This window comes from Rhinopithecus bieti, unplaced genomic scaffold (genome assembly GCF_001698545.2).
Source record: "Rhinopithecus bieti isolate Rb0 unplaced genomic scaffold, ASM169854v2 scaffold_1673, whole genome shotgun sequence".
Lineage (NCBI taxonomy): Eukaryota > Metazoa > Chordata > Mammalia > Primates > Cercopithecidae > Rhinopithecus > Rhinopithecus bieti.
Window position 1 is genome coordinate 1,904,703 of NW_016804690.1, and position 18,917 is coordinate 1,923,619.

The 18,917-nt window shown below is 39.4% G+C and overlaps 1 protein-coding gene across 2 annotated transcripts in view; it reads right to left on the reverse strand.

Moving 5' to 3' along the window:
• The window catches only part of MIA3 (MIA SH3 domain ER export factor 3), a 55,078-nt gene that overhangs the window by 29,643 nt on the left and 6,518 nt on the right, over window positions 1–18,917 (reverse strand). For both annotated transcript variants that reach the window (XM_017869977.1, XM_017869978.1), the window contains exons 3-6: window positions 16,310–16,396; window positions 11,453–14,276; window positions 9,355–9,654; window positions 8,433–8,578 (exon numbers count right to left, since the gene is read on the reverse strand). In XM_017869977.1, the coding sequence (XP_017725466.1) occupies window positions 8,433–8,578; window positions 9,355–9,654; window positions 11,453–14,276; window positions 16,310–16,396 (3,357 nt within the window). The remainder of the gene's footprint in view (window positions 1–8,432; window positions 8,579–9,354; window positions 9,655–11,452; window positions 14,277–16,309; window positions 16,397–18,917) is intronic.

The following is an 18,917-nucleotide window of genomic DNA, read 5'->3' on the forward strand; positions in this document are numbered from 1 at the left end:
CATCCTTCTGAGATTTTAATTGGGGTTATGTTAATGCAAGTGATCAAATTGGGGAGCTTAACAATATAGTCTTCTGACTCATAAACAAGGTCTATCTCTCCATGTATTTAGGTCTTCTTTAATTTCTATCAGCAATATTTTATAGTTTTCAATGCATATGTCTTACACGCTTTTTGCCACATTTATCCGTAAGTACTCCATATTTTTGATACTATTGTACATGGAATTTAACTTCAATTTCCAATTGTTCATTGCTAGTACATATAAATACAATTGCTTTTAGATGTAAATCTTTATCTAGCAACCTTACTAAACTTAGTACTTATCTAGCAGATTTTTTCTACATCCCACCAGATTTTATGCATGTTGTCTGCAAAAAAAGACAATTTTACTTCTTTCCCAATCTGGACACATTTTATTTCTTTTTCTTGCCTTAGTGCACTGGCTATTGCCTTACAACACTGAACAGATGTAATGAGAGTAGACATTCTTGTTTCACTTCTGGATCTTGGGGGGAAGACATTCCATCATTCACTATTAAGTATGATGTTCATTTTAAATCTTTCATAAAAGCGATTTAAGTTCCCTTCCATTCTTAGTTTGTTGATAAATTTATTGTTTTTTAAATTACACAGTAATCAATTTTAGATTTTTTTCGAAGTGGTTTTCGGTGTTTACTGAACTGAAGATATGGATTGTCTTTTTAAAGTTTGTCATTATGGTTAATTACACTGATTTTCAAATGTTAAGGAAACTTCGTATTCTCGGTATAAATTCTATTTGGTCATAGAGTATTTTCCTTTTATCTATTGTTGGATTTGATTTGCTAAAATTTTTGTTTAGAGTTTTTATACCAATGTTGATGAGAGATACTGGTCTGTGGTTTTCTTTCTTACTTGTCTTTGTCTTTGCCTTGTTTTGATATCCTGGTAACATTAGCTTCATACAATGAGCTGGGAAGTATTTTCTGCTCTTCAGTTTAATAGATGAGTTTGTGTAGAACTTGTATTATTTCTTCCTCGTAAGTTTAATAGAATTTAGCAGTGAAGCCATCGGGGCGTGGGGTTTTCTTTCTGGAAAGGTTTTTAGCTGTAAATCCAATTTATTTAATAGTCATAAGGTTATCTGTTTCTTCCCGAATGAGCTTTTGCAGTGTGTGTCTTAGACAGAATTTCTTCATCTAAATTGTCAAATTAGTTGACGTTAAGTTGCTCATAATATTCCATTATAATTCTAACATTTGAAGAATCTGTGGTGATGTCTTTCTGATTGCTGCTATTGGTAATCTGTATTCCCTACGTTCTTTCCCTGTTCACTTTGGCTATGGTTAATCAATTTTATTAATCTCAAAGAACCAGGTTTTGGTTACATTGATTTACTCTCTTTTCCTTTTGTTTTCTATTTCATTAAATTATGCTCTTATCTTCATTATTTCTTTTCTTCTGCTTACTTGAGGATTAGTTTGCTCTTCTTTCTCTAGTCTCTTACAGTGGAAAATGAAGTCACTTATTTGAGACCTTTTTTTTTTCTAATATAGGTAGTGCTATACATTTCCCACTAGTGCTTTGGCGACATTGTACACACTTGATATATTTGTTTTCATTTTATTGTGTTTATTCTTTTTTCTTTTCTTGAGACAAGGTCTCATTCTGTCACTTAGGCTGGAGTGCAGTGGTGCAATTCCTGCTCACTGCAGCCTTGATCTCCTGGGCTCAAGCAACCCTCCCACTTCAGCCTCCTGAGTAGCTGGGACTACAGACACGTGCCACCATGCCCAGCTTTTGTGTGTGTGTGTGTGTGTGTGTTTTGTAGAAACAGTATTTCACCATGTTGTTCAGGCTGGTCTCAAAGTTCTGGGCACAAGTGATCCTCCTGCCTCAGCCTTTCAAAGTGCTAGGATGCCACTGCGCCTGGCCTGTTTTCATTTTCACTCATCTCAAAATAATTTCTCCTTTTCCTTTTAAACTCATAAGATGATAAGAAAAAAGTGTGTCACCTAGTTTCCAAATATTTGGGGATTTTCCAGATATTTCCATTATTGATTTCTAACTTAATTATATTGTGAAGAGAACACACTTTGTACTACTTGAAACATTTTATATATTCATTAGACTTGTTTTATGGCTGATAATATAGTTCATTTTGGTAAATGCTTCATGTGCACTAAAAAGTATATGTATGATGCTCTTCTTGGGTGGAATGTTCTATAAACATCAATAAGGTCAAATTGGTTAATGATGATGTTCATAACTTCTAGATCCTTATTGACTTCTTATTCTATCAGTTATTGAGAAGGGGTGCTGAAATCTCCAATTATAATTGCAAATTTATTTTTTTCGTTGTCGTTCTATCCATTTTTGCTTCATGTGTTTTGAAGATACATTATTGGGAGCACATTCATTTAGGATTTTTATATCCTCTTAATTAATGGACCATTGTATCATAAGAAATGGGCTTTCTTTATCCCTAGTCATGTACTTTGCTCTGGAATCTTCTTTGCTTTAATATAGCCACTCCAGCTTCCATTTGACTAGTGTTAGCATGGGATATCTCTTCTCAATCTTTTTAGTTTTAACTTTTTTTCTATCTTTTTATATAAAGTTTATAGACATCTAGTTGGGTCTTGCTTCTTTACCCAATCTGACAAACTTTTCCTTTTAATTGGGGTATTTAGGCAAGTTCCACCTACTGTGATTACTGATATAGTTAAAAGTTTAGCATCCTTTTTTTCAATTTGTCCCACCTGTTCTTTGTTCCCATCTTCTTTCTCTTATTCTGCCTCCTTATCAGTCTTTTTAATTATTCCGATTTATCTCATTTATTGGCCTATTAGCTATAACTCTGTTATATTAGTGGTTGCTTTATAGGGTTTATAGTATACATTCTCAACTTATCACAGTCTATCTTCAAATGACACTACACTATTTCATTTATATAATAATAACTTTATGATAGTTACTACCATTTCTCCCTCTTCTGACCTTTACACTATTATCACACATTTAACTTTTACATATTTTCTAAACCCCATATTATACTGTTATTTGTCTTTAAAGTCAATTAACTTTTAAAGATATTTAAATAATAAGAAAATAGTTTTATATATTTATCCACAAGGTTATCATCTGGCATTCTTCACTCCTTTGTGTAGTGCCATATTGTCATTTTCCATCAGCCTAAAGGACTTCCTTTAACCTTTCTTATGGTGCAAGTGTGTTGGTGAATTCTTTCAGCTCTTGTATGTTGTTGTCAGAAAAGGTCTTTATTTCATCACCTTTGGTTTTGAAAGATATTTTGCCGGGTTTGATGTTGCAGGTCAACAGTATTGCTCTTTTAAAGCTATTACTCCACTGTATGCTTTCATGCCTTATTAATGACAAGAAGTCTGATGTCATCCGTGACATAGTTCCTCTCTCTCTGTGTAAAATGTCTTTCTGCTCTGTTTTGAGCAATCTGATTATGACAGACCTTGGAGCAGTTTTCTTCATGCTTCTTGTGCTATGGGTTTCACTTAGCTTCTTGGGTCTGTGGCTTTACAGTTTTCATAAATTTTGGAAAAATTTCAGTCGTTATTTCTTCAAATATTTTTCCAAATGCCTTTTCTCCCCTCTTCTATAGAAATTCCAGTTATACATCTATTAGGCTGCTTGACAGTGTCCCACAGGTCACTGATGCTATGTTCACATTTCTCAGGGTCTTTTTCCCCCTTTGTGTTTCATCGAGAATAGCTTCTATTGCTGTATCTTCGAGTTCACTAATCTTTTCATCTACAGCGGCTACTCTGGCACGAATCCCTTCTGGTGCATTTATCGTCTCAGGCACTGTGTAGTTTTTCATCTCCAGAAATTTGATTTGGGTCTTTTTAAAAAACAACTCTTTCATGTCTCTCCTTACTTTTTTAACACCCAAAATACAGGAATAGTCACTGTTTTAATACCCTTGCCTAAATCTAACATCTCTGGCAGTTCTTAGTTGGCTTTGATGGTTTGATTTTTCTCCTCATCCTGGGTCATATTTTCTTGCTTCTTCGCATGCCTGATAATCTTTGATTGTATGTCATGCTTACGAACACATATCCTTGAGCTTTGCTCTAGGATGCAATTCAATTACTTGGAAACAGTTTGGTTTTGAGTCTTAAAATTTGTCAGGCAAGACATTAGTAGCATTTAGTCAGAGGCAAGACCCTTCTAAGAACCCTGGATCTCCCTACTATTATTAGGTTTTCCAGGCACTATTTCTAGCCCTATGTCAAAAACCATTCCTTCTGATCACTTAGATGATTTCTGTGACTTTGAGTAGTTCTGTTACACACGTGCTTACGAACTCCTAACCTCCCAAAGTGCTGGGATTACAGGCATGAGCCACCACGCCCAGCCCATAGCATCCACCTTTCTGGTACCTTTTCCTGCATATTTCAGATGTCTCAGTCTCCCTGAACTTTGATCTCTGCCTCCTCTGCAAGATTGGTGTACTCTGCTTGTGTTCCCCATCCCTGCACTGAGGTCAAGAAAGTACCGCCAGGTAGAAAGCTGGGAGGTTGTAGAGCTCACCTATTTGTTTCCTTTCTCTCAGGGATCACAATTTTGTGCTGCCTGTTGTTCTCTATATGAAAAAGTTTTTAAAATATATTTTGTCTAGTTTGTTTATTGCTTTCAGTGGGAGGGTGAGTCTCATACCAGTTACGCTGTCTATGGAGTTCTTTCTGTTGTTGTTGTTACTGCAGTGCATTCACTGAAGAAACGGTTTTGTTTGGCTCCTAAGGTGTATGATGGTCTATATTTTACTGACTACATCCCCCTGGTATATTTTAACATGTTTCTCTGGTTCTTTATATTTCCTGGGAATTGGTAGTTGGATCAGTAGTCAAATTCAAATTCAATTTTGTTTGTCAAGAATACCTAATAGGAGATGTTGTATACTTCCATCGGGAGGCATTTAACATCTGAGTGTCCCTCTTTTTTTTAAATTATCTTATATTGTTCCTTCATTTAAAGGCTGGGATATTTCTACAAAGAGAAAATTATGATCAAGTATTCTTTACACTGAGATTTGGCTTGTATAGTTAAGGCAGGGTAAATATTTGATTCTTTTTCTTTAAACAATTTTCAAAATAATGAGTTAGACAACTCATTATTCTTGGCATTATCAAGTGATGTCCAAAGGGTTCGAGACCAGCCTGGCCAACATGGTGAAACCCCGTCTCTACTAAAAAATACAAAAATTAGCCAGGCGCAGTGACGGGCACCTGTAATCCCAACTACTCAGGAGGCTGAGGCAGGAGAATCACTTGAACCCGGGAGGTGGAGGATGCAATGAACCGAGAAGACACCACTGCACTCTAGCCTGGGCAACAGAGCAAGACTCTGTCTCAAAAAAAAAAAAAAAAAAGATGGACACTATGAACAAAAAGAGTTCCAGAAATATGCAAGGAGATCTCCCCTTCAGCCTCAGCCTGAATTCTAAACAGTACCTGTGTAGGGTAAGACTCCTTGAGGATGGGCAAAGAATAACTAAAGGAAAAAAGAACAACTGTAAGCTAAACAATTCCCAGAGTTGTCACAGGGCTGCGAGACATTTGAATTCCAGCTAGTCAGAGTGAACTGACACACAAAAAGTATGGCCAATAAGCAGTGAAAAAGTGCTCAGTATCGTTAATCATCAGGAATTACAATTAAAACTGCAAAGACATACCCACTAAAATAGCTAAAATTTAAGACTGATGATACCAAGTGTTAGGGGAGATGTGGTCAAATGGAAGTTTCATTAATTGCTGATGGAAGTATAAAATGGTACAGTCACTTTTGGGAATTATTGGGCGATGGTCCCATGGATTCTCTGCTTTTGTATATTTTAAATTTTCCAGGATAAAATGCTAAAATAAATTAAAATATAACTTCAAATATTTAAAGGATTACTATGTAAAAAGAGAATTAGATTCTATAGAGGAAATCATGGAGGAAAATTTGGAGTCAGTATAAGAATGAACTAGGCAACAAAGGAATGTATAGCCTTGCAAGGTAGGTGGCTCACACTAGGAACTGGTGATGCACAGGTCCTAAAAATGGCAGGATTAGAGTACAGGGAATTGCTATGACTACTGAGAAGTTTTTTTAAGCCTTTCAAAAGTCAGAATTACACTTTATACCTCTTGGAATCTTTTATTCCTAGCACAATTTCTGGTACATATTTAGCCATCGAAATGCTCTTTTGACAATCCCTCTCAAGTCGGCATCTTATAACACTGTGCCTTTGTATTTTGCCATTCATGTCTGTCATTCCCTGTTATCCCCTAATCACAGATTGTATCCTACACCACTCCTATATGTCCCAACCCAGGCCTAGAAGAGGGCTCTGTGTGTATCTAGAAATATGATTAATAAAGAATTCCTGCTACAACTGGGGCTGTTAAATTTTTCAAGTGATAATTTCATTCTGAAAACAAAATTCTGAATTCTGAGACTGTCTTAATCCCTGAAAATTTCATTATTCCAACAGATTAAAATACACACCTTTACCCAGGTGACAATCACCAGCAAAACCATGACTAATACTGAAAAATGGTTTGGATTTCCTACTTGTTTTCCATCCTGGTGGTCTTTCCCCTGAAACCCCCAGGTATTCAATGTCTTTCTATGCCCTCTGATCATCCAAATGAGAATTAGGTGAGGGATGAGATCTTACACAATGCCAGATGCTACACCAGACATTTTACATTACCATATCATTTAATTCTTACCAACAATTGGAGTAGGTATTATCTAAATTTTTCAGATGAGAAAGTTGAGGTTCAAAGTTTAGTAATTTTCCCTAAACTTCTAATCAATAGCTTTGGGATTTGAAATAAAATCATCTTGGCTTGAAACCCATAGATTTTAACAGAAAACAACAAAATGCTCTTTCCTATTCGAGTGTTGAAATAACAGGACCTAAAGGAAATGGCTTTGGTGAGGAGCATACTTTCTCTGTAGCCCTAAGGGCAACCTGAGCTCCAACTTCGAGAGCTTGCTTATTCCTCTAATTTACCAAGAAAAAAAAAAAGTCAAATTCTACCAAGTACCACAAGGGGGAGCTAAGTCCTAAAAAGCCTAGATAAGCTTCTGGACATTAAATGTCTCATTTGGAGCATGGCTTCCTTTAGAAAGATCTGAATAAATATTCTGCCGTAAGTGACTCTTGCTAAGAAACAGAGCTGACAATCTCTTTCCTGCTTAAAATCTTCCAAGGATCTCTGCCAACAATGGTCTGACCACTCACTATGGCACACAATTTCCTTATTTCCTTTCTGACTTTCCCTGCGTCCCTCCAACAGATTTTCCCCCTCTTAACTCCATACTTTTTTATTTTTATTTTTTCTGAGACAGGGTCTTGCTCTGTCGCCCAGGCTGGAGGGCAGTGGCACGATCTCAGCTAACTGCAACCTCTGCCTCCAGGGCTCAAGTGATTCTCCTGCCTCAGCCTCCCAAGTGGATGGGATCACAGGTGTGCACCACCCTGCCCAGGTAATCTTAACTCCATGCTTTAACACCACCAACTGGTGGGGAATAGTGGCTCATGCCTGTAATCCCAGCACTTTGGGAGGCCAAGGTGGGCTCCCATGGGCTCAGGAGTTCAAGACCAGCCTGGGCAACATGGCAAAACCCCACCTCTACAAAAAATAGCCAGGCATGGTTGCATGCACTTGTGATCCCAGCTACTCAGGGGGCTGAGGCAGGAGGATCACTGAGCCCAGGAGGCAGAGGTTGCAGTGAACTGAGATCGCGCCAATGCACTCCTGCCTGGGCTACAGAGCAAGACCCTGTCTCAATTAAAAACAACAACAACAACAAAAGAAAACACTAACTACCAATGCTTCCCTGACTTCCCCAAATAACCTTTTCTTCATGCCTCCATTTCTCTGAATATGTTTTCTGTCTGACTGCATGCTGCCCGCCCCACCCTTGCCCGTCTCCCTCCCCTAGCCCTTCTATTTGACGACTCCAAGTCAAGCTCCCACCTATCTTTCAACTCTGCTTAAAGCATGTCTCAGCAAACTTCTGGCCTTTCCTACCACTCTCCCTCCACAATGAACCAATTTATGCCATCGATTGTTCTACCATCAGGTAAATACTTCTCTTCCTGCCCATTATCATATTACATTTCAAGTGAATGTCTTTCTCTCCTGGCTAAATTGAAAGGTTCCTGAAAAGAAGAACCATGTTTGACAGGTGTGCCTGTGCCCAGCTCCAGCATACAGCAAAGCCTCCTCATGTGCTGAACTAAGAGCGCATTAAAGCCACACACTTGTGGCTCATTTCAGGATCTCTCCTCAAAGGATCAGGAGTCATGTTCATAAAGACAATTTAAGTTCTTCACCTCATGCTCAAAATCAACTTAAAAACTGTAATAATCAACATTTTAGTTAAAAAATAAAAAAAACTATGTGTCAAACTTACCAACTTAGTTAAATAAAATATGAATGAATATATTAGAAGGACTGCGTTTTCCAAAGCTGTGACACTTGCTGGCTCTTCGGCAGCTGTCTCTAGTTGCTTGTTTGCATCAATAGCATCCATAGGAGTGTCTTCTCTTGTAATTGGCCCTGAAATTGTGAGGAAAACAGATATTTTGTGCTTTAGAATAAGAATGGTTTCTCTTTTAAAAAAAATACTGATTGAGTATCCACTAAATATTAGGTACTGTGCCTGGAAAGTAAACATTCTCATCTCTCACTGGATGTTTACTGTGCACTGTGGTGAAATACTCTTCGTGTCAGTCTATCCTGGACTATTACACACTACAGTGTTCTGTACTGTCTCCTATGAGCTTATGCTATAAACATACTTGGACCCCTTCACTGTATTTTAAGAAGTTTTATTTACCATGTCCAGATAGCAAATCAAAAAAAGAACTGCATTGCACTGTATTTTATTTGGAAAGAGAGGGGTAAAGCAGAGGAAAAACTGAATTTATGAGTTTTAGAGCAGTGGTTCTCCAACCGTAATGTGTATCAGGTCAGTCTTTCCTGGAAGGCTTGTTAAACACAGACTGCTGGTTCCACCCCCAGAGTTTCTGATGCTGCTGGTCTGGTTGAAAACTACTGTTTTAGAGCATAAGGCCTTTTAAGAATAATATTTTAGATTGAAATAATTTACACAAGATAGTGACAGCCAAACATTGGTTTGTAGGTTAGTTACAGTCTCTGGTGTCTTTCCTATTTTTGATCTCCATCTGTCTTGACGCCTGCTTTTCTCTCAATTAGCTCTGGGATACTTTTTTCATTTAACAAGTCTCTAGCTCCTACCTTTGACAATGAATCTCCTAGAAGGCCTTCTTTATGATGTCTCCACTTTGTAAAAAAAAATTAGCAAGCTTTACCTGGGTCCAAGTCTTTCTCAGTATTTGGCTTTGGTGACACTTCCGAGGCATAAGTGTCCCCGATCACACGCCAGTCCAAGTCTTTCTCAGCATTTGGCTTCGGTGACACTTCCAAGGCATGAGTGTCCCGGATCACATGCTGGTCCAAGTCCTTCTCAGCATTTGGCTTCGTTGAAACTTCCGAGGCATGAGTGTCCCCAATCACATGCTGGCCCAAATGGGTGGGCTCTTCAGAAACCTGCACGTTAAGTTCTGCTGTGTTCTCTTGTGAGAAATTATCTTCATGCAGTGGTTGCATCTCTACAGGTGAGAAGAACAAACTGGGTTAGCACAACTTGATGACATTACCTGTTAGGCTTATCCCACTGACCACACCAGCTCCAGGGCACCTCAACATTGCCCTCCATGCATGGGCATCCCATGGAGCATAACTGGGCAGGGAAATAAGAGTTTCACTTTCTTTTATTTCATTTAAAGGATGACTAATCTACATAATAAAATCTACAGAGGAGTATTTCATAAATATATTTATGGTAGGGACTTAAGTAACATCTTTCCTTGGCAAATCAACCTATGCCCACACAAATAAATTTGCAAAAGAGAATTCCACTCAAGAGCAGAAATGTGAAACATCTATTCTGCAGAGAAGTAACATAAACTCTTGCATACACAAGCATGCCTTTCTCACAGAACTAGTACAGACAGGGACATTCCACGCCAGGGCAGCTTGCTGAAATGTCCTTCGAATACTTTCAAAGTACCTCTAAGAGTCAAAGAAAGTGAAGCCATCTCCTTTCCTAAGAGGCTCAGGGGACAGTCCAATGTGATCCACAGCAAAGGTGAATTTCCTTGTAGCCTGATATTTTACCCTGAAAATTCATCTAAATATTGCCTTCTTATCCAAAATACATGTTTTAATTAAATGCAAAAAAGTTCTCCTCCCCCAACTCTCAGGAAAAATTAGCACTCTGGAGTAACATATTTTCCTGTGGCTTCCCGTCCCCTTGATACTCTCAATTCAGATACATCTGTCTGAAAAGCCGGGATACACCAGGTGCGGTAGCTCACACCTGTAATCCCAGTACTTTGGGAGGCCAAAGTAGGACGGTCACTCGAGGCCAAGAGTTCAAGATCGGCCTGGGTAATATATCAAGACCCTGTCTCTACAATAAATAAAAAATTAGTTGAGCACAGTGATGCATGCCTACTACAGGCTGAAATGAGAGGTTTGCTTGGGCCTAGGAGTTGGAGGCTGCAATGAGCTATGATCATACTATTGCACTCCAGCCTGGGTGACAGGGTGAGATCCTGTCTTTACAAAAAGAGAAAAAAAAAAGAAAGAGGAAGGAAGGAAAGAAGGAAGGAAGGAAGGAAGGAAGGAAGGAAGGAAGGAAGGAAGGAAGGAAGGAAGGGTAAAGGGAAAGAAAAGAAAAGAAAGAGAAAAGCCCAGATGCAGAGAACAGAACAAGGAACTAGGAATCAGAATGCTTATGTCAGGATATTGGCTCAGGGTTAATTCAACTGAATGGCTTCCACGCATCAAGCACTGCATTAGAAGGCATCCCTGTCCCAACCTTGATTAATCTGAATGTAAGAACCTTATGGCCCAGGAAGGTTTAACTGGAGTAAGCGCTCCCAAGAAACAGGAAGAACAAGCCATCCACAAAAGACAAAATTGGGGAGAACATAGGAATTTAGCCAAAGCATTGATCTAAAAGTTATACCAGTCAATCCATGGTTAGAGAGCAGTTATCTCACGATTGAAAAATCGCATTCAATAAAACCCTTTCATAATTTTACATGACATTTGTATTTTGTACATTACTTTCTGGTTTATATCTTTCTCTTTAGGTTTTTACAAAGTTTCCTTTTGAAAATGCTAACCAGTCTCAACTATTCTAAGGGAAACAGCAAGAAATCCTTCTTCATGCTCCAGCCTAAAAGAAAGAAGGCAGGAAGGAACATGTGGACCTCCCTGTGTTGTCCCTCTCCTTTAGGCACACTGGAAACTGAACAGAGCTTCACAAGATAGGAGGCACCTCAGCGACCCACCCGCCTGCTTCTCCAGCCCAATTCTGCAAGGCCATAGGCACCTCACCTTCCACTGCTCCACCTAAGCCTTCCTCTAGCGGTGGTGCCATCACCAGTGTGGCTGTCTCCTCTGCTGTGGAGTGCTTGTACCTGACAAAATAGATGAGGTCTTGAATGTCATCAAGCACTGCAGCCTCTTCAAATATGTTATTGTCCTTCATTCCCAGATCTCTATTTTCGGTCACACGAGCATCAAGCATTTTTTCTGCTATGCTCAGAATTTGTGACTCAGAAGCACGGAAGACCTTATCTAGGACTTTTTCCATATTATAGGGCAGGGTCTCCTGCTGTGCTGACTTCAGTTTTGATGACATTTCTTGTAGCAAGGCTTCCAGCTCATGGACATTAAAGTACTTCTGGAACCGCTGCAAAGACCGTTGCTCTTTAAAGAAGCTGCTTATGATAAGCAAGTCCTCCCTCTTGTCACTATACTCTGGCTCTACACTTGCATGTGGAGTCCAGAGGAACGAGTCATCTTCAGGGTCTGCAGCAGCAGAACCCGGGCTTTTTGTGCCCACGTATTTCTCTGTGTTCTCATGGTCCTCTTTTGAGAGTTCTCCCTCAAGCTTCCCCGCAAGCCCTGAGGTCTTCAGATGTTCCTCAGGGTTGTCGTTCTTCAGATAATCAGAATCTTTATTCTGAAACACTTCACCTAATTCTGGAGTCTGAGTTTTTATGCTGTCAGAAAAGTCACTTCCTTCAGATTGCCTCTGTGCTTTCTCATCTGCCAGAGGGTGTTCTTTTTCCACCATTGTATTTGGTTCCCTGCCTCCTGTGTTGACCCCTTTGGCAGCAGTCTCACTTTTTTTGTCACTATCTAAAATCATGCTAGTTTCTTGCTTGCTTTCTTCAATTTCTGGATCTGGATGAATGGTCCTTAAAACCGCTCTGTCAGGGACTTGCAGATTAACATCAAACTGCCTGCCCTGATTCCCAGGGTTTTCTTCTTTAGACCGTTTTGCACTTATAGCGTTTTCATCCTCTAGTAGTTCTTCAGAGGGATAATCGTTCTCTTCTGCTTCAGAAAGGAAAGCTGGTCTTCCTGTGCTGTCCGTTTGGTCTGTCTGTCCTATCCCCTGTGTGCCCTGCATTGCCTTGTGATGAAAAAACTCTTCATCCAAGGAGTCCTCTTCGGCTTCTCCCTCAGACAGCCTTATCTTCTCACTCATTTGCTTATTGACTGTGGCAGCCACATCTCTTTCTTGTTGCCAGGAAAGATTTCCTCCCAGAATGGGAACCTCATCTTCCAGTTCTCTGGGCAAATCAATCTCATCTGGAGAGGAGAATCTAGGTTGATTTTGAGTTTTAAGAACTAATTCCTCTTTCAATTCCTCACGTTGATGCTCCAGTGAAAGAGTGTGTGGTTTGGCCCCATTTAGCAAAGCGTCTCCCTCCACACTGTCTCTGGATGCGTTAGGGTGGTTATCTCCCATGAGTGGTGCATTACTCAAGGATTCCTGTTGAATCTTTTTGTCATTCATTTGATTCCCTGCAGCTTTCTGTGCAGATTCACTCTCTGAGCCACCTTCCAAAATCTGCTCTCCAGGCTTTTCTTCACGGAGCATTCCTTTTGAGACATGAATAGCTGCTCCTTTTAGGTCATTTTCTTTATCATCATAAGCTGATTTTAATGTGTCTTTACCCTTTTCAGCAGCTGGCATAGAGTTGAGGTTATTGCTGTGAGCAGAACTGTGCACAGTCGTGCCTTCTTGCTTTTCATCCTCTAATTCTGTCTCATCTTGTATCAGGCCCCTCTTGGATTCCTGAACTCCCCTCCCTTTTCCTTTAATGTGATGTTCTGTGTTTACTTCTGGGTCTTTGTCACTATTTGTTTTAGGAACATCTACAATCAAAAGACCATCACCTACACTGTCAGGGTCACTATAATCTGTTGCTGACTGTGGTTTCCCCAGTTTGCTCTCTGGGACTAATGCATCATCATCATCTTCTTTTTCTTCCTCTGAACTAGAGCTCTCTAAATCCATTGTACCTCTATTTTCTTCAACTCCTGTGACAATAGAGAAGATAGTGTCCCCCCAGGTTGTTAGTATATTTTTATCATCATTTTTGATGCCAGGGGGCGCAGTTAGCTCAATCTTATCCTCTTCATTTGAATTCTGCTCTTTAGGTGTTGGATATTTCTCAACTCCAGACTTCGCTGGAGTTTTCATATCTTCCCCATCTGTAAAGGTAAGTAATGGCAACTCATCAAAGTCTTCTTGGTTCTCCTCATCTTCCTTTCCAACTGCATAATACTCAGCATCCAATTCCTCATCAAAATCATCTTCTAATGAAGTAACGAGTCTGGTTGTCTCATCATCAGATACAAGTGCATCAGCTGTTGAGCCAAATTTGGTTTTCAAGTCTAGAGTCATTTCTTTTTTCAAAAGTTTATAGGCATCAATCTTATCCTGTTCATTTGAGACCTGAGAACCATTGCTGGTTTTGTTGTTTTCACTTTCTGGCACTTTTAGTTTATCTTGCAGCATTTCTTCAAAAGATTCAAATGAAGGCTGCTCTCCCTGAGCATGATCTGCTTGGCTGTTTGTGTGGGAGTGGTGCTTCTGAGTTGTAAACTGTTCCTGAAGATCCTCAGTGTTTTCTGAGAATACACTATCACTTTCCTCTGAGTTGGCTTCTACTGGTTCAGGTTCAGGTTCCCTTTCCGTAGATAACTCAGAGTTTTTTTCCATATCCTGTGAAGTTTTTTCTACAGCTTTCTCGGAATCTCCAGCTGCAGAATTGTACAGTTCCAAAAACCCTAAAAGTTCTTCTACATTATAATTATCAAAATCATCTCTTCCTCCATCAAAACAAACAAAATCCGTCTCCTGCAAGAAAAAGAAAAACATTAGTGTGTCAACAGCCAAGTGTCACCAGAGCAAACTCTTATCCATGTTAATGATTGAGAAAATCTCAAATTCACGTTTGGCTCTAGAGGAGCTTTTGCATCAACACTGGGCACTGACTGTTCTTGGGCAGCGGGTGGATAGGACGCTGGAACCCACTTTCCCATCTGAGTAATACTCCTGGCTTCCCTTCATTCTCTCTTCCCCAGGGGAAGAATGATTCATGTGGCTGGTGAGTTTGCTCAGTCCCATTCCTGTTTTCTGTTTGGGACCTGCTAGAGAGAAAACACATATTCTGTTCCTCCATGCTGTCCATTTTACAGAGACAGTCCCGCCTGGGGAGACCCCTAGTTGGGTAGCTCTGTCTGTGACTGGATAAGTCCATCTTAGTTTAGACTGCAATGTTAGAAAGCCCATTAGTTCTGCATACTCCAAACAGCTTTATCAGTAAATAACGGGGTCATTTTGATCTCCTATTTCCCCAATTTCTGGGTCTCTCAATTTGTTTTGAGCACAGGTGGGGAAAAGTGATGTGTCATTTATTGGGTTCCCCAACTCCCAACATCTATGCCTGGTGTTCTGGGAATTCACCTCATAATAACACATCCAGGAGGAGCTGAAAGACCCTCAGCTTCTCTACATTGTGCCCTCTGTGTCATACTTCTGCTCAACCAGTCAGAAACAGGCAGAATCACCTGGCTGTCAGGTTCTCAGTCTACATGGATTTGGGACTCATATTTTCCTTGGACTGGGAAAGATAAATCAGCTTCAGAAGGAACTTACTGAGATACAGACGCATGAGATATAAAAATGTAAGAGAACAAAGAATGATGTAAAGGAGGCTTCCCATTTTACTACTGCCACAAGAACAACTTGAAAACAAGGTTCACTAAGGTGGGTACCTGACTCCAAATAAGCATTCTAGGCAGTCACTAAGATCTGCTTTCAGGACTATTGAGTAAATCTGTATTTTTCCTTTCCTCTACCAGTAAGCAAATTGATATACAAGGAGCCATAAAATGATGGAAAAGTTAAAAAAAACAACAAAGATACTTTTCTTCCCCTAACTAAACATTCACCATCTTCTGGGGAGACCTGTCCAGTATACCAGAGATGAATGATTTCCCTCTTTCCATCATGCACACTTCTGAGCCAATTTTTTAAATATTTAAATATTAAATATATTTAAATCCTTTAGTCACAAAGCCATTGTGTGCTATAGATAAATGCTCTATAGAATGTGCAGTTAGCGTCTTACAGATATGAGACTGGACCTTACCTGAAACTTCTGGTTCCCTTTTCCAAATCTATAACTATAATCCCTTAAATCACTAAGGAGTCAATAATAAGAAAACCTTTGTAAGTTTGCATTTCTGGCTCAGTATAAAATTAGAGCTTAATTAATTTAACCTGATTTATGTATCCTTAAAATGTCTAACAGCTATCCAATAAGTAGTTTTCAAATTTCTCCTTTTGCTTGTGAAATGTAATTATTTGCCTTCTAACATTAATAAGTAAATATAAAACTACAGAACTCTTAATTTTCATATATAAAGCAGCAAAGAAAAGCCTTGTATAAGAGTACACGGCCTTGGCCAGGAGTGGTTGCTCATGCCTGGGAAAGCATAATCCCAGCACTTTGGGAGGCTGAGGCGGACGGATCATGAGGTCAGGAGATCAAGACCATCCTGGCTAACAATAAAACCCCGTCTCTACTAAAAATACAAAAAATTAGCCGGGCGTGGTGGCAGGCGCTTGCAGTCCCAGCTAGATGGGAGGCAGAGGCAGGAGAATGGCGTGAACCCAGGACGCGGAGCCTGCAGTGAGCCGAGATCGCACCACTGCATTCCAGCCTGGGCCACAGAGCGAGACTCCGACTCAAAAAAAAAAAAAAAGAGTACATAGCTTTATATAAGAATATCTCATTGAAATTATTTTGAAATTTTTCTTTTTGTCTAGGTAGTCACTTATAAGCCAACTTACAACTGAGGACAAGACAAAAATCCACAACTTACATCTGCTGGAACTCGTAGCTCTTCTTTGGTATATTCATGGACTACCTGGATTAAATCTTTTGGAAAATATCCAAAAATACGCCCAACCTATACAAAAGAATGGGCAAAAGGGACAAATATCAATCAAATTCTGTGTGAGAAATATAAATGAGAGACTTCTTAGTAGTGTAGAAAATATACAAATATATAGGTAAGTAGATATAACTAAGAGAGGTAGGTAGTTGCTGTTATAATTACACTGAGATTATTACTACTCTGATAATTTAAGTACAGAAAACTGTTAAGCGAACATTTCTAAAACTCTGGAAGTTTTCTTATATTCGGCTTAATTCTAAACACAGTACATGTAAAGTTAGTGTTTAGAAGTAGATAAAAGAGCTGTGTAAGGGAATATTATTGTACATTTTTATATTATTAAAACTATGCATAGCAAAGCTGGTTATAAACACAATTCCAATAATCTCTAGCAAAAATGTACCTACCCATTTCATAGTATTGCTCACAACCCACGACTTATAAGTCTTTCTTAAACAATAAACAACAGCCATGGAATAAGTAAAAAGAACGCAAAGTTTCTGAAATATATGACCACTACAACAAAAGCAAATACAGCTGACCTTAAACAACACAGGTGTTAGGGGCACAGTCAAAAATCTGCATAGAACTTTTTTTGACTCCACAAAAACTGAACTACTAATAGCCTACTATTGACCAGAAGCCTTACCAATAACATAAACAGTCAATTAACACATATTTTATATGTTATATGTATATGCTCTCTTCTTACAATAGAGTAAGCTAGAGAAAAGAAAATGTTATTAAGACGAGGCATGGTGGATCATGCCTGTAATCACATTGGGCAGAGGCAGGTGGATTGCTTGAGTTCAGGAGTTGGAGACCAGCTTGGTGACATAGTGAGACCTCGTCTCTGCAAAAATTTCTTTTAAAAAATTAGCAGAGCACGGTGGCATGCACCTGTAATCCCAGCTACTGGGGAGGCTGAGGTGGGAGGATGACTTGAGCCCAGGAGGTTGAGGCTACAGTGACCCATGATGGTGCCACTGCACTCGAGCCTGGGTGATAAAGTGAGACCTTGTCTCAAAAAAAGAAAGTAAAAAGAAAAGAAAATAAATGTTATTAAGAAAATCAAAAGGAAGAGAAAATATATTTACTATTCATCATTAAGTAGAAGTGGATAATCATAAAGGTCTTCATCCTCATCATCTTCATATTGGGTAGGCTGAGGCAGAGGAAGAAGGGGAGGGGTCGGTCTTGCTGTCTCAGCAGTGGTAGAGGCAGAGGAGGTAGAAGAGGAGGCAGGAGACGCAGGCACACTTGATGTACCTTTGTGGAAACACAATGTAATTTCTGTCTGGATTCTTTTGCTTCTTCATTTCTCTAAAAATGTTTCTATATGGTACCAATCCTTCTTCTACTGTTTGCTTTATTTTCAGTGCCCCTATCAGAGAATGGTCCACGTTATAAAAGAAGTTAACAGCTGTCTTCAACAACTAAAACCCTTCTATCAGATTGTCTGGTGTTGACTTGTTTTGTGGCCTTTATGTCTTCTTCCTCATTGTCTGGCACTGGTTTGGAAGCACCTATTTCCATCAAGTTGTCTCCTGTTAATTCCTCTGGTGTGGTGTCTATTAGCTCTTGAATTTCCTCAAGATCCATATCTTGAAACCCTTCACCCTCACCTTTTTAGCCATATCTACAATCTGTTTCATATTTCCTTGACTGGCTCTATCATAATCCTGTGAAATTAAGCACAACGTCTGGATACAGTTTTAGGGCTTGACAGCTTTCATGGCCTTTTCTATAACGATGATGGTATCTTCAATGATATAATTCTACCAGAATTTCATGATGTCCTCTCTATCGGCATTCTCTTCCAAGTCATTGGCGATCCTTTCCATAAAGTATGGTGTGTAATGAGACTTAAAGTTCCTCATGACCCCCTAATCTACAGGCTGAACTAGAGATGTTGTGTTTAGGGCAAGTAGACTATTTCAGCTCCTTTGGTGTTGAACTCACAAGGTTGTGGGTGGCCAGGGGCATTTGTCCAATATCAAAAGAACTTTAAAAAGCAGTTCCTTATTGGCAAGGTACTTCCTAACTTCAGGGACAAAGCATTGATGGAACCAATCCAGAAAAAGGGTTCTCATTATCCAGACCTTCTTATTGTACATCCAAAAGACTAGCAGCTGGTATTCAACTTTCCCTTCAAGATAGATAAAGGCAGAAGGCAGTCCTCATCATAAACCCAACTGCATTTGCACAAAGCAATGGAGTTGGCTTATCCTTTCTTGTCTTAAATCCTGGTGCACATTTGTTTTTCTTATTTACAAATGTCCTTCGTGGCACTTTTCCCCCCAGAATAGGGCACTTCTGTCAACATTAAAAACCTGTTGAGGCAGATAGCCTCTCTCCTAAATGATTTTCTTAATGGCACCTAGGAACTCTTCTGCTGCCTCCTGGTTGGCAGAAACTGCCTCTGCTGTTGTCTTGACTTTCTTTAAGCCAAACCTCTTTCTCAAATTATCAAACTATCCTTTGCTGGCATTAAATTCTCCAGTGTTAGACCCTTTACTTTCCTTTTACTTTG